This window comes from Emys orbicularis, chromosome 7 (genome assembly GCF_028017835.1).
Source record: "Emys orbicularis isolate rEmyOrb1 chromosome 7, rEmyOrb1.hap1, whole genome shotgun sequence".
Classification (NCBI taxonomy): domain Eukaryota; kingdom Metazoa; phylum Chordata; order Testudines; family Emydidae; genus Emys; species Emys orbicularis.
This window is the reverse complement of record NC_088689.1, coordinates 99,435,393-99,449,757: the sequence shown is the minus strand read 5'-3', so window position 1 is coordinate 99,449,757 and position 14,365 is coordinate 99,435,393. Positions and strand designations below refer to the sequence as shown.

Here is a 14,365-nt window from a genome sequence, read left to right as displayed (position 1 = left end):
CTCCCTCTCTTGGCAAAAAGCATTGTGCTAATAGGACATTACGTGGACACTTGCTGCTGTTGCATAAAAAATAAGACTGGTTCATCTGGTTCTAGGATAGCTCTGAGCAAGAAAACATCTTCCTCAGAAGGGGACAGATAGCATCCATCAGCACAAAGAAAACAGGATAGTTAGTTTATTTAAAAGCCCTTGTTCAACAACCACTCTTTCAGTTCATTGTCAAAATAGCCCTTGATACGGATGCTGCTGGTGATTTCGTTGACTTGAATAGGTGGTGGTTTTCCAGCGAGCTGAGTGAGGAACTCCTTAACTTCCTCTTCCAGGGCCTGAGATTAAAGAAACAGAACAAGAATAAAGTCTCAATATAACTATCAAATAATGACAGTCCAAAAGTTTATAGGCATCAAACACTAGGCCAGACTTTCAGCAGTTAAGAGCTAGTTTGACTGTCTTGGTTTAAAGCTGGGCATGTGTAAGGCATAACACTAAACCGTTCAGAGATGTTATGTTAATTATGTCTTGTAGGAGCTGCCAGAATAGCAGTGTCAATGGTCCAGCTAGTCTGGTATTTTGTTTCCTGGGGTGGTAGATGAGTCTAACAAATAGAACTCTCCATTTTCTGCATCCATGCAAGGAGGAAAGTGATCTCTCCTCAAGAAAGAAAGCTTTGCTCCTTATTCTGGACTAGTATAGCATCCCTATTAGCTTTTTCCTAACTAATATCACTGTAGTGGCTGTTACTCTTGGGAATATGTAATTGTCTTACAAAGCTGTATTTAGGGCCCTACCAAATTCTTGGCCATGAAAAATGTGTGTCAAACCATGAAATCTGGTCTTTTGTGTGCTTTTACCCTATACTATACACATTTCATGGGGGGAGACCAGTGTTTCTCAAATTGGGGGTCCTGACCCAAAAGGCAGTTGCAGGGAGATCACAAGGTTATTTTAGGGGGCTACGGTATTGTCACCCTTACTTCTGTGCTCATACTATACCATGTTATCCTTACTTTTGCACTGCTGGTGGCACCGGCTCTGCCTTCAGAGCTCGGCTCCTGGCCGGCAGCTGCCATTCTCCAGCTGCTCAGCTCTGAAGGCTGTGCTGCTGTAAGAGTAGCAGTACCGCAACCAACCACCCCCCCCCACCTCCCAATAACTTTGCGACTCCCTCCCCTCACACTCCTTTTTGGGTCAGGACTCCTACAATTACAACACCATGGAATTTCAAATTTAAATAGCTGAAATGAAATTTACCATTTTTAAAATTCTATGACTGTGAATTTGACCAAAATGGGCTGTGAATTGGTAGGACCCTAGCTATATTTCTCTGATTGGCTGTGAAACTGACTTCTGCAGGATACATTCAATACACATTCTCCTACTATTATTAAATTTGCATTCCCTTTTGGGGTAAGGAGAATCACTGAATATGCATTGTTGAAGAAGCTGTATCATCATTGGTAGGCTGTTAGGAATGAGTTGGAATGGTGCATACCCAGATATCTCCTTCGATTTTCCTGATAACAGTCATCCTCCTATTGCCACTGGTGATGTCCTTATAGACTGGAACGTTGTGCATGCGGGACCGTCTCACAAAGTACGGAAGGGCAGGTGGAGTATCTAATAAAAAAAAACTGATTTCAGCTCTAGGTCAGACCACTGTCTGCTCTGCATGCTCCACTAGTGAGCTCAGATCAGAAAAGTGACCCTGGTGAAGCTCAAGTCATCTCAGTTTGCAACTCTACTCTCTGTACCACAGACTCCCAGTACTATCTAAAAATCCAACTGGGTTGTTCCTGGCAAAAATGCAATCAGAATTTAGCTGACTTAAGCATAAAGGCAGAACAGATGCCTGCTCATATGCCGTAGCTTGGCTAAAAATCTGACTGGAATAAATTTTAGTCACTTTTCTGATGCCAACTGCTTAACAAGGCTTGTATTTCTCAAGCTTTAGAAACAGAGGGGTAAGCCTATTCCAGGCAAAGAGGCCTGCTGGAAGGACTACTAGAAGCCTTGATCACTTTGTATCTTACTCTTAAAACCACAAATCCTTGAAATAAAACATGCAAACAGTGACTGTAGCTCAAAATAAGTTACAGGAAGCGAGGCCAGAGTTAGGGGCCAGTTTGTGTTGTTAGAAGTCAAAGAGTATTGCAGGTTGGGTGCCTTCTGATCTGAGAAAATGTATCTTTTTGCTCTAGGCTCATATACCCTTTAGGGTTATGCAGCACTATGGGGGGAAACTTTCAAAGAGACAAATGGCACCCAACTCTTTTACTGTATGAAAACTTCCTCAGACTAAAATAAATAATCTGAGTCATAGGAATATATAGCACTGTGACCAAAACCCACCACTTTAAAATCACATGGAAAAACATTTTAAGGAGCATATGGGACTTGCTAACGTTCAATGCACTTACTGCAGCATAACCCATAATCTGGTGGAAAAAATGTAGGTGACACTAATTCCCCTTCACTTAAGAGCACTGGATGTTCTAAAATACTGTGGAACAGCGGTCACCACGATCCTAGAGGATCTCCCAGTCGATCGTGATCTCTGGCAGTGCAGCGGGACTGCCACTAAAGCTTGCTCCCTGCCTGCCCTGGCCCCACACGGCTCCTGGAAATGGCCAGTGCAGGCCCCAGCGGGGAGCAGGGGTCTCCCTCTGCACGCTGCTCCTGCCTGCAGCTCCCATTGGCCGGGAACAGGGAGCTGTGGCCAATAGTAGATGCAGGGGAAGTGCTTGCAGAGAGGGGCAGTATGCAGGGGCACATTGGTCCCTTCCAGGAGTGGAGTGGGCAGGGAGCCTGCCTTAGCCTGCTGCGCCGCTGACCAGGAGCCACCCATGGTAAATTCTGCCCAGCAGGAGGCTGCACCCTAATCCCAGCCCCCTCCCAGATCCAGCACCCTAAACCCCCTCCTACACCCCAGCCCTGACCCCCCACCGTACCAAAACTCCCTCCCAGAGCTTCCCTCCCTCACCCCCTACTGCACCCCAACCCTCTACCCCAGGCTTAGCCCAGAACCCCTTCCCACACTGAAATCCCCCAACCCAGAGCCCGCACCCTCTCCCAAACCTCAACCCTCTACCCAGGGCCATCTAGGGTGACCAGACAGCAAGTGTGAAAAATCGGGATAAGGGGGTAATAGGAGTCTATACAAGAAAAAAACCCAAATATCGGGACTGTCCCTATAAAATCGGGACATCTGGTCACTCTAGGGCCATCCCTAGCTATTCTGGGGCATACACAGCCCCTCCCAAGGGGGGGGGTCCCCAGGCCTCCATGGGGGCTGGCTTGGGGGGCAGGAGGGAACCACCCCCCAGCACTCACTGGCTGCACAGCTAGGTTGCTGCACTTCCAGCTGCTGGTGAGTGCAGGCCCAGCCCTGCTGCAGTCCTCAGGAGAGTGGGGGCAGGGCTGGGGCTTTGGGGAAAGTGTGGAGTGGGAGCAGGGCTGGGGCAGAGCAGGGGTGGAGCAGCACGCAGCTGCACAGGGCACCAGGAAATGTGGTGCCCCACACAGCTGCATACTTTGCATATGGGTAGGGACAGCCCTGCCCCTACCCCAGGCCAGTGAAAATGAGTGAGGTTGGAGAAGAGCAAGCGGGGGGGAGGGGGGGGGGTAATTGGAGTGAGTGGGGCAGGTCTGGGGGAGGGTGATTCTGGGTTGCCCTTAAATTCAAAAAGTGATCTTGAGCATAAAAAGGTTGGAGACCACTCCTCTAGCTCAGGCCAAAGCTGGTCTTCCTCACAACAGCACCATCTTGGGCTCTTATCTCATTGGTCGGAGGAGCTAGTCAATGCAGAACTGGGATACAGGTACAGCATGCTAAATCAGCACTTAACAACAAAAACAAGGAGGAGTCCAGTGGCACCTTAAAGACTAACAGATTTATTTGGGCATAAGCTTTCGTGGGGAAAAATAAACCCACTTCTTCAGATGCATGGAGTGAAAATTACAGATACAGGCATAAATATATATTGGCACAGGAAGAGAAGGGAAGTTCTCCACTTGTAAGGTAACTCTCTTCCTGTGACAATATATATTTATGCCTGTATCTGTAATTTTCACTCCATGCATCTGAAGAAGTGGGTTTATTTTTCCCCACGAAAGCTTATGCCCAAATAAATCTGTTAGTCTTTAAGGTGCCACTGGACTCCTCCTTGTTTTTGTGGATACAGACTAACACAGTTACCCCTCTGAAACTTGGCACTCAACAACAGTTCCTACAAGTAGGCTTGGCAGAATTTGATTTTTGTTTTGTTTTGATGGATAATGTTTTAAGCAGCTTTTTCAATTTAAATTTCCAGTTGTGAAAAATCATGGATTTTAAGCATTTTGTTGATTTAAATGTTGTTCACAATTGTGGGAAATTAGACATGTTGAAATTCAAAGTTAAAGCTTTATAACCATTAAAATACAAACTCAGTATCACATATCAAAATATACAAAGTAAATATCCTTAAACCAAATTAAGTTCTCAAGCAGTATTTTTATGTTGACTATCTGTAAATGTCAGTTACCAATAGAAATATTTCAGTGGTTTGGGTGCATGCGGTGAAATTGACCTTTACTGATAAATGGAATCCTTCCAAACCCAGCTCCAGGATAGGGGCCCTATACTGTTACCTGATGGGGCTCTCCAGCCCGACGGGGTGGGGTACTCGGCGTGTTTGGGGGGAGCAGGAATTCTGGTGGGTGGAATGAGTCTCTCCACAAATTTATATTCTTCAGTGGATTCCACAATCCCGGGATAATGGGGGTGGTGGGTCTCAGGTTTGTCCCGGGACTGGCTCTGAAATGCAAGGGGGGAGGGTAAATAACCTTCAGGTGCTGTTCTTGTGCTATCCCGCCGGCGGGAGCCGAGCGCTGCCTGTCCCGCCCCACGGCGGGCGCCGTTTCAGTGGGGCAGGAGAGCCACCCCCTAGCTGCGGGCGGGCGGTAAGGACGAACCGGCTACCTGAGCCGCCGTTACCGGTACCTGCCGGGCAGTCGCCTGCAGCAGCCGCCGGGCCCCCGCGCCCCACACGCTACCCGGCCGCCTCCTCAGCCCCGCTAAGGCTATGGCCGCCGCCATCTTGCTGCTGGGACCGAGGGGAGGGGTTGTGACGTAAAAATAGGACGCCTCCGCGGGCGACAGCCGACCGTGTATGACGTGACGCTTTACGCACCGCGCGCGTCTCCCTGTACGTATATCAGCGTGCGCGCTCCCGCTCAACTCCTTTCTCTTTCCGGCTCCATCTTGTATGGTGGTAGCGTCTCGTGGTGAGTAAGGCCCCGATGTTCTGCCCGCCGGAGAGCGCGGCCTGGGAGGGGCTCTGGGGGGCTGGATCAGGCGGTGGGTGACGCCGGTGGGAGGGTGGTTTGGGGGCTGTGGGTGTGAGGGGGGATTCAGAATGGGGCGGGACACGAAGCAGCCCTCGCCTCACCCGTCCCCCGGGGGCTCGTGGTGCGGGGGCACCCCCGGGCGGTATGGGGTGCCTGGTAGTTGTGGTGCGGGGTGGAGATGGGTCCAGGGTGGCGGATAGGAAACCCCTTGGGTGAGTGAAGGCAGGAGGTTCCCCCGCCTCTTGTTCCACCACTCCAGTGGGCCAGGCGCCTCGCTGGCCTGGTCTGGAACAGGAGCCCAACGTGGGCAAGGAAGGGGCAGATGGGGTTCACAGGCAAACTGTGAGAAGGCTTGGGGCTGACTCATGTCATGGATTGTGACTAGTGAGTAGATCCCTGGATGGTGCCGGGTGCCTTGTGTCTCTCCCAAGGTACCTGGTCATTGGGAAGTGGCTCCCCATTCTGCATCTCCTGGTAAAGTTGGCTAGCTCAGCTGGGCACTTTTAAGCCTCATTCCCTAGTGAACCACTCCTGGCTTCTATCTCCAGATCTGGGAGGAAAGTGGAGTCAGTGGGTTTTAGAGCAGGGGAGGACTGGGAGTCAGAACTCCTGGGTTCTGTTTGTGGCATACTAAGGATGCTGCTACTCAAGTGTATCCAAACTTCCACATGTTACACAACCCTTCAGACTAATCCAGGCCCAGCAGGTGGCATTGACTTTTTACCAGTACTGTCTGTTGCCGGGGTTGCAGCAAAGTCTATCTGGGGAGGAGCATCAGTAAAGTTTCCTTGTTTATGTCCTAGCAGATCTGCTACCTGAAACCTCTGTCATTGTTGGGAAGGTGCAGAGACTGACTTTGGCTAGATTGTGCTTGATCAGAGGCAGTCATAGCAGAATTCCAGGGCCTTTGGAGATACCTGCCTTTGCCAGGGTTTGGGTATCCTGATTGCATTGTGTAGGTAATGATTTACTGCTGCAGGCTAAGTCACTTAACTCATGTTTTGATATGGGATTCACAGCTAGAGAAGGGGGCTGGGAGCCAGGTCTTCTGAGTTCCTTTACTTGCTCTTTTGTTTGAGCCAGTGACAGAACTTCTGGGCTCTCTTTCAGGGTTTGTCACTGGCTCTGGAAGTGGGGGTGGGGGGGAGTGGATTACAGCAGGGGTGCTGGTAGTCAGGACTCCTGGGTTCTGTTTGTAGGTGTTTCACTGGCTCATGATGTCTGCTTGTTTCCTGTTTGGGTTTTATCTGTAGCGCTCCCAGTAGGTTACTGGGTAGCTGCTTGTCTCTCTCAGCCAGTCTAGTGCGATGTAGCCACAGAATGTGAGGCCTAATGTCTTTAGCCTGCTGTGGGAATGGCCTGGTCTCAGGTAAATTGCCTTAACACTTGTTGTTCTGTCCATTCAGCATAGCTGGAACCATGCAGCTGTTCATCCGTGCTCAGAACCTGCACACCCTTGAGGTGTCTGGCCAGGAAACAGTAGCTCACATTAAGGTAAGGATTCGCTATCCACATACACACGCTCTCTCTCTGCCCCCCTATGCCACCCTAAACAATTCTGTAAGGCTTTTCAATGCATCCTTCATCTGATTGCTCATGCCCGAGGGGAAGGGCAGGGGTAGAATTGCTGCTGATTTCTGATCATAAATATTGGCAAAGAAGGTATTGGGCACTGCAGGTCCCTTTCCTCTGTGTGATCTGTGTTGAGAGAATCATAGGGACATGGCTGCCCAAAGTTGGACCACATCAGGCTTTGATCTTGACATTATAAGTTGAGCATGTGCTTCCTAGTCCGGAACTTGGATGCAAGACCTTCACAGGAAGCCAAGGTGCTCTGGAGTTGAGTCAGTAAGGGGCATTCTGTGCTGATTCCAGTGTCCCATCATGGTATTGGAAAGGCTGTGCTGCGGGGGGGGGGGGGGGGGGGATTGAGCTCAGGAGGGGTTGCTCTCCCCTCTTACAATGCTGGCCTCAACCAGTACTCCCTTGTGTCTGCTCTTCGGAAGAAATATTAAACATTCCCGATTGCTTGTCACTAAAATCTCCCTGGCACTTTCTGTGACACCAAATTGTAATCGGGGTAATTGCATTTGGCCTTGCAGTTTGAATGAAGGGCTGTTAGTTTCACCCCATAACTCAGTGGTATCTCTCCCCAGTGCCACTCTAAACAATTTGGTCAGGCTTTTCTATAGCGCCTGTCTGTGCCCTAGTGCATGGATTCCTTTCCCTCCATGGCATTTACCCCAGTCATATCCCCAGAGACTGTTGGAATGCATCATCTTTCCCTGCAAAGCCAGCTTGGACAGCTCTAACTCTCCTCATGAATCAGTCCTCCTCGTTCCTGATCTGTGGCAGTGGGATTTGAGCTCCTTCCAATCACTCAACCTTTTTAGCATTGTGCTGCCCAGAAAGAAACACTCTTTGATCTGGGATACTGTGTCCCCTTGGATAGCGCACCTCTACCTCATGTTATGGGGAGGATTACAGTGATGCCTGCTGACTTGAGGAAGGTGCTTGATTAGCTTTGCTCTCTTGGCCTCACCAGCTGACTGTACCTCTCTGTACCTTCTGTCTCCTATCAGGCTCACATTGAGTCCCTGGAGGGCATCGCACCTGAGGATCAGGTTGTTCTCTTGGGTGGAACTCCCTTGGAGGATGAATCTCTCATTGGGCAATGTGGCATCAGCGAGTTTACCACCCTGGAGGTGGCTGCTCGCATGCTGGGTGGTAAGTATTAAAAGGTTCTGGGAGAGGTGTACTGGACTTAAATCCCAGATAAAGCTCCTGGACAGGTGGAAGAGGCATGCAAAAGAGTTCATCCCACTGAGCTCTTTAGCTGGGTTTCAAGAGGCGATGGCCAGCTACAGCAGGGTCATGCTAGACTAAGACCACTGCAGCCATTGGGGCTCTGATTGGTGCATGAGAAGCCAGAGGACCTGGAGGATGCCTGTGTAAAACAAGCTTGCTGGGTCTCAGCCCACTGTACAGGGATCCACATCAGACAGCACTCGGAGGCCCCTCATATTCAGTCGGAGGCCCCAGAGTGAATAGAACATATTGAACTCCAGTCCAGGACTGAAGCCCATTGGGGTTGGATTGGTTGTGGGAACCTTGTCAGTCCTTCGAGATACATCTACACTGATTTAAAAAAAAAAAAAAAAAAACCCAAAACAACAATACCCATAGCACAGAGTCTCAGAGCATTGATCAGCTGACTCAGGCTGTGGGGCTAAAAATAGCAGTGTAGATGTTCCAGCTGGAGCCTGGGCTCTGAGACTCCCTATTCACACGGTCTCAGAGCCCAAGCTCCAGCCTGAGCCTGAAAGTCTACGCAGCAGTTCTGTAGCCCTGTGAGACTGAGTCAGCTGATCTGGGCCAGCCAGGGTGCTAGTCGTCGTCGACTTCTTTTTATTGTAGACATATCCTTAGAGGCCCCCAGTCACCATGTCTCTTTTACAAAGGAGGTTCAGGAGCCAGTTACTAGGATGCTGGTGACATGTGGGTTAACTTAAAGGTCTAGTGAAGAAAATGCAGGACCTAGAGTGACAAAGTTGGAATGAATCTGGCCACCAGGGCAACCACACCAGTGTCCCAGCCACACTGTACATATTACCCAGTGTCCTGTGGCACTTGAGTACAGCTCTCCTGATTTCTCTCCCCAGGTAAGGTCCATGGCTCCCTGGCTCGTGCTGGGAAGGTGAGAGGCCAGACTCCCAAGGTAAGTGATTCTTTTGGTGCATTGATGTAACCAGGGGGAGTGGGGGCGGGGCTGTTTGTTTCACCTGCTGCAGACCTTGAGGGTTTGTTGCAATTTGATATCAGTAAACACTGTGAGACCACTGCAGCCTAGTGGTTCACACAGGGGGACTAGGAGCCAGGAGTCCCGCCCCCTCTTGGCATGTTGCTAAGCTAACTGTGCTCTCTTCCTCAAAGGTTGCCAAGCAAGAGAAGAAGAAGAAGAAGACTGGCCGTGCCAAGAGACGCATGCAGTACAACCGGCGCTTTGTCAATATTGTGCCGGGCTTTGGCAAGAAGAAGGGCCCCAATGCTAACTCCTAAATGGCACACTTCACCCAATAAAGCAGATGTCACCTGAGCGTGCTGTCTTGTGGCTGCTTTCATTCCCAGGGTCCTGAAACCCAGGGGGCGGGGGGGCATTCTCTTCTCCCTCCCCTTGCATGTGAGCTGGCTCTGTTCAAGATGCCCTTGAGTCTCAACCACTCCTGCCTGCCTGTGCTTCAGATTCCTCTGGGGCACTTCAAGGGAGGGAACCAGCTATGAGTGGCTGAGAAAGAGAGGTTGGGGAGGAGCTAGGTCCCAGACAACTGGGGTTGCCCTATCTGCTGTCTTCTGAGAGTTTACATACCACTGCATGTTCACTGAAGCCTCAGTGCATTCCATGTCCTGTAGGCAACCTGCATTACTGGCACTCCAAGCAGGAAGGGGAATGAGTGCTAGTTTTGTCTGCTCTGTGGGCTGAATTCTGAACTCACTCTTTACAACAGTGCAGATTCTTTCTCCCACTAGAAGTCTCCCCAGAGCTTCTCATTTTGGTGCCCAAAATCTAGGGGTGGAAAACCCTTCTGGAAGCTGTTGCTACAATGAGCAGGCAACTGTTTATCCTCTGCTTAAACAGATTAGTAGAAACAGAACAAAAAGAACAAGGAGCCTGGTGGCACCTTAAAGACTAACAGATTTATTTGGGCATAAGCTTTCATGGGTAAAAACCTTCCATGTGTCAGTATATAATGCCTGCATCTGTAACTTTCACTCTATGCATCTGAAGAAGTGAGGTTTTTACCCACGAAAGCTTATGCCCAAATAAATGTTAGTCTTTAAGGTGCCACCAGACTCCTTGTGGTTTTTGTAGATACAGACTAACACGGCTACCCCCAATAAAGAACAAAAAGATTGATCTAGTACTCCGAGCTGCATTGAGAACCTGGGTAACTCAGTCCTGTTCCCTACTTCATGCTTTAGATTAGAGTGGAAGACGTGAGCAGGGCTTTAGTGCTGCTCACTTCATATAGCTGAAATCTGTCTGTCTCTGCACCAGTTTCTCCGTCTGTAATGTGGTGATGATACTTCTAAGGCAGTTATGGCTTAATGTGTCAATAGTTGAGAAGTGCTGGGAGATCCTTGGATGGAAGGCCCAAGTGTTCTTTCCACCTGGCTTTACAGTGATGACTCAGTGTGTGTGGTGGGGACTGTGCTGCTGCTTTGTTATTACTGCACCTTTGAGAGTGTAGTGCTGGATCTGTAATTCTAGGAAGAAGCAAGATGCTTTTTAAGAGGAAGTGTACAGACTCTCCTGGGGCTCCATTCTGCAAGAACCCAAAGCAATTTTGGTGCAGCTGCCTTGGGAATGGAGCAGGCTCATTTTTTAACAGATAGGGTAGTGACAGAGTGGGAGGGGGTGATCAATGCAGGGATTATTCAGATATGGGTGCCAGCTTTGTAAGGGCAGGGGCGGCCACGATGCCGCAGACTTCTCATACCCTGGAACAGCGCGACCCTTATGCAGTGGTCGCCGGAAATAGCCGAAAGGGTGTGGAGTTCCGAAGCTGAAGAGGCGAAACGCCCGAGAGTTTCCGAATCTAGGGCGGAGTTACCCGAAGTTGTACGAGCGCTTCCGGCGCGAAGGCGGAAATAGCCGAACCAAACAGCGGCTGTGGCGGAAGGCGGAAATGCCCGAGTGGTGGCGGAAAGACCCGAGCGCTGCCAAGATGGAGGCGGCCGAGCCCTGCGGCCTGTGCCTGCAGGAGCGGGCCCCCTACACGTGCCCCCGCTGTAACATGCATTTCTGTTCGGTGCCCTGTTACCGGGGCCACGGGGCCTGCGCCGAGGCTTTCCACCGCCGGCAGCTGCTGCTCCGGCTCCAGGGCCAGCGGGGGGACCCGGCCTCCCGAACCCGCCTGAAAGAGGCGCTACTCCGGCTGCGGGAGCTACGCGAGCTCGAGGACGCGGAGCCCCAGCTAGGCCGCGACCTGGAGGACCAGGACGACGGTCTGTGGGAGCGGCTCAGTCCGGCCGAAAAGGCCGCCTTTCAGCGCCTGCTGAGCAGCGGGGAGATTGGAACCTTCCTGCCCCCCTGGAGGCCCTGGTGGCGGGGATGGGGCCGGGGGCTGGTCCAGGAGCTGGGGGGTACTGAGGGTGCCCAGGAAGCTGGGGATACCCAGCCCCCTGCAGGCACCCAGAAGCCAGAGAAGAAGATCCCAGACTCAGCACCTATCCACCAGCCACCGGTACCCCAAGGTGCTTACCCCCCCACGGGCACCCGGCAGCCAGAGGAGAGCTCAGGCATGGCACCCACCCAGCAGCCTGAAGAAATGCCAAGCCCAGTGCCTGCTGTGCCTGCATCCATTCCACCACTGAGCTCCCTGACCTGCACCCCAGCCTCACCCCTGGTATGCTTCCAGCTGCCTAATGTCCTCTATGCCTACGTCTTCGCCCTCACCCTCTACAATGGTGACTTGAGTGAAGATGAGCTGCTGCCTGAGTTCTCTGACATGGTCCTGGATGTCTGCGGGGCATTGGGTGCCAGGCAGGTCTTCCACTCCACAGCAGAGGCGCTGCAGGCTGCTCTCCAGGCAGTGACAGCCAGCCGGTACCCCGAGTGCCCCCTGGGGAATGCAGGTGCTATGATGGCAGTGGCCCAGATCCTGATGGGGGAGAATCAAACCAAGCAGAAAGGCTACAGCTTGGCAGCCCTCTCCCATCTTGCCAGGCTGCTGGGCAAGGCCAAGAAACTGGTGCCAACAGAGGAGCGGCCCAGGGTGTATGGTGCCAAGAAGAAGTGTGAATTTCTGCTCTCCTGGGTCAATGAGAACCAGGAATCTTTGACTGGCCTGGCCCTAGAGGTACAAAGGGAATATAAAACCCATTTGGAGGCAGTCAAAGAGGTGGATGTAGTTACCAAAGAACTGCAGAAGATGTGGGGTGGGAAACTGCCCCCTGCAAAAAAGCCATTGATCGAGGAGTTGGACTGATGGCTGGAACTTAGTCACCCCTAAAACCATCCACACTTAAAACATTGGGGGATTTTAGTGGAATTGGACCCATTTAGAGACTGGATTATTTTTTTAAGTTGGGAAAAGTGAATGAACCCTCTCTTGGTCAATAGCTATTTTGGATAAATCCACCACACTGAGTCTTGGCACAAATGTTGATTTGGTTTCTAGGGAGTTGACCTGTTGCAATAAAAAGAGCAAAGCAGCTGGCTGTGTATATTTCTGTCTTCCATTCAGCGGGACCCTTGGTGTGTTCCATGCACTTAAAGCATTTGCTGTTACTTTATTGGTTTCAAAATTGGTGTGTTTTCCACTGGTGCTGCAGAAACTGCTAGCTGGTCACAGCATGGGACTCTATGTGTTTTGTATCCCACCACATACAGATTTTTGCAGAAATCATCAATAAAAGGACAGCTAGACATCCTCATAGCTAGAGTTGCTGTCAACTAGAAAACGAGCATTTTAAGGACAAACATACTCTGCATCCTTACAGCTGTTATAAACCACTGTCAAATTAACAGCAGTAACAGAACGTGAAAAGTCCTTGCTTTCCTGTGCATTAATATGGGAGATGTATTCCCCCAAATCCCAATCTCCATCATTAGACTGGAGCTTCAGCTGGAAATAACTAAAAAGACAGCTCCTGTTGAGAGAGAGAGAGAAAGGCCAGACCCATTCACAGCTCAGGAGAGAGTGAGAGACAGTGAATGAGTATCAGGTATTTTTAAAATCTGATATTTTAATGTACGTAGTCTTATCTAGTTAATGTTTATTTAGCTCTCTAAACTATTCTAACTGATCACTGTGGTAGGAAGGTAAGAATAGCTGGCCTGGATGAGACCCATGGTCCATCTAGTTCAGTATCCTATCTGTGACTGTGGCCTACCCCAAATGCTTCAGAGGAAGGTGTAAGAACCCCACAGTAGGCAGATGTAGTGTAATCTGCTCCTGCAGCTCTGTAGGAGTTAGATTGGCATTAAGACCTGAATAGCAAGGTTTAATATTCCTTCCATAATGTTGTCTTGAATTATGTCAACTGGATATTCTTGATATCCATATAAATAGTTTATTCCTTTTTGAATCTTGCTGAATTCTTCACCTCAATGACTTCCTATGGCAATGACTTCCTGTGGCAATGACTTCCACAGTCTAACAATGTGTTGTCTGCAAAAGGTGTGTTTTGTTTTATCAGAGCACAGAATGCAAAGCACAGGGATTTTGAATAAGGGTTTGCAGGATTGTTGGAAAATAGGCCCATTTCCAAACTGTCTTAGGGTGGCACCAGTGAATTTTGTGCGTCTCAAGGAGAGGGGTGTTGTCCCCTAAATATTTTTGGAAAGCTACTGATGTCCCTAAATCCCATTGGCTTGGTGTGATTAGTTAGAGTTCTAACACCTTAGTCTTACACTCTGTCCTATGGGGCCAGTGATGAGTGTCAGGCTTCATAGAATGATACCCTAAGGTTTCAGTGTGAGAGAGCTTGAACTTGTAGCCCTTCCGGGCATGCAGCACAGCCCGTCTGTTCTTTTGCTTGGAGCTGAGAGCCAGCTATGGATTGAGAAAAATGGGGCATTTTATTTGCGGTGGGTTGTTTGAGTGAGGGAGAATTGGTGGGGAAGGGAGAAGTCATGGAAGGTCTGGGGCTCAATCCAATAGAATCTGTATGAATTTAAAATAATACCTAGCTCTTATACTGGTATCCAATTGACCGCAACCCACCTCCTACCTCAAATTCCTTTGCCCAGCCAAAGAAGGGTTAGGGTGTAAGCCTCAAACTAGCATTAACCTATCCTGGGTGGAGTGTGGTCCTGTGAGCTAAGAACTCCATTTGGTTTGGGCACTAGCCTGTGACTCAGGAGACCTGGGTTCAACTCCCTGCTCTGACATAGACTTCCTATGTGACCTTGGGCAAGTCACTTAGCCTTTATGTGCCTCAGTTTCCTCATAAGTAAAATAGGGATAATAGCACTGCCCTACCACATAGTGATGTTATGAGGATAAATACACTAAAGGTTGTAAGGTCCTTG

The 14,365-nt window shown here is 50.0% G+C and overlaps 3 protein-coding genes across 5 annotated transcripts; 2 read left to right on the top strand and 1 right to left on the bottom strand.

The window, feature by feature from the left end:
* Positions 1–17: 17 nt before the first annotated feature.
* MRPL49 (mitochondrial ribosomal protein L49) lies at positions 18–5,077 on the bottom strand. Its single transcript, XM_065407750.1, has 4 exons — positions 4,982–5,077; positions 4,630–4,795; positions 1,493–1,617; positions 18–326 (listed from the first exon to the last, which is right to left on the bottom strand). The coding sequence occupies exons 1-4, from the start codon at positions 5,075–5,077 to the stop codon at positions 180–182; spliced, it is 534 nt and encodes a 177-aa protein (XP_065263822.1). The 3' UTR covers positions 18–179.
* Positions 5,078–5,156: 79 nt separating this feature from the next.
* FAU (FAU ubiquitin like and ribosomal protein S30 fusion) lies at positions 5,157–9,424 on the top strand. 3 transcript variants are annotated; one of them, XM_065407694.1, is made up of 6 exons: positions 5,189–5,265; positions 6,135–6,283; positions 6,735–6,822; positions 7,911–8,055; positions 8,991–9,046; positions 9,262–9,424. In XM_065407694.1, the coding sequence occupies exons 3-6, from the start codon at positions 6,748–6,750 to the stop codon at positions 9,385–9,387; spliced, it is 402 nt and encodes a 133-aa protein (XP_065263766.1). In that variant the 5' UTR covers positions 5,189–5,265; positions 6,135–6,283; positions 6,735–6,747; the 3' UTR covers positions 9,388–9,424. The 3 variants fall into 3 exon arrangements, with proteins under 3 accessions (XP_065263765.1, XP_065263766.1, XP_065263767.1); XM_065407695.1 differs by having other exon boundaries at positions 6,135–6,287; XM_065407693.1 differs by lacking the exon at positions 6,135–6,283 and having other exon boundaries at positions 5,157–5,265.
* Positions 9,425–11,000: 1,576 nt separating this feature from the next.
* ZNHIT2 (zinc finger HIT-type containing 2) lies at positions 11,001–12,535 on the top strand. The gene has a single exon (XM_065408108.1). The coding sequence runs from the start codon at positions 11,016–11,018 to the stop codon at positions 12,315–12,317; it is 1,302 nt and encodes a 433-aa protein (XP_065264180.1). The 5' UTR covers positions 11,001–11,015; the 3' UTR covers positions 12,318–12,535.
* The last annotated feature ends 1,830 nt before the right edge of the window (positions 12,536–14,365 follow it).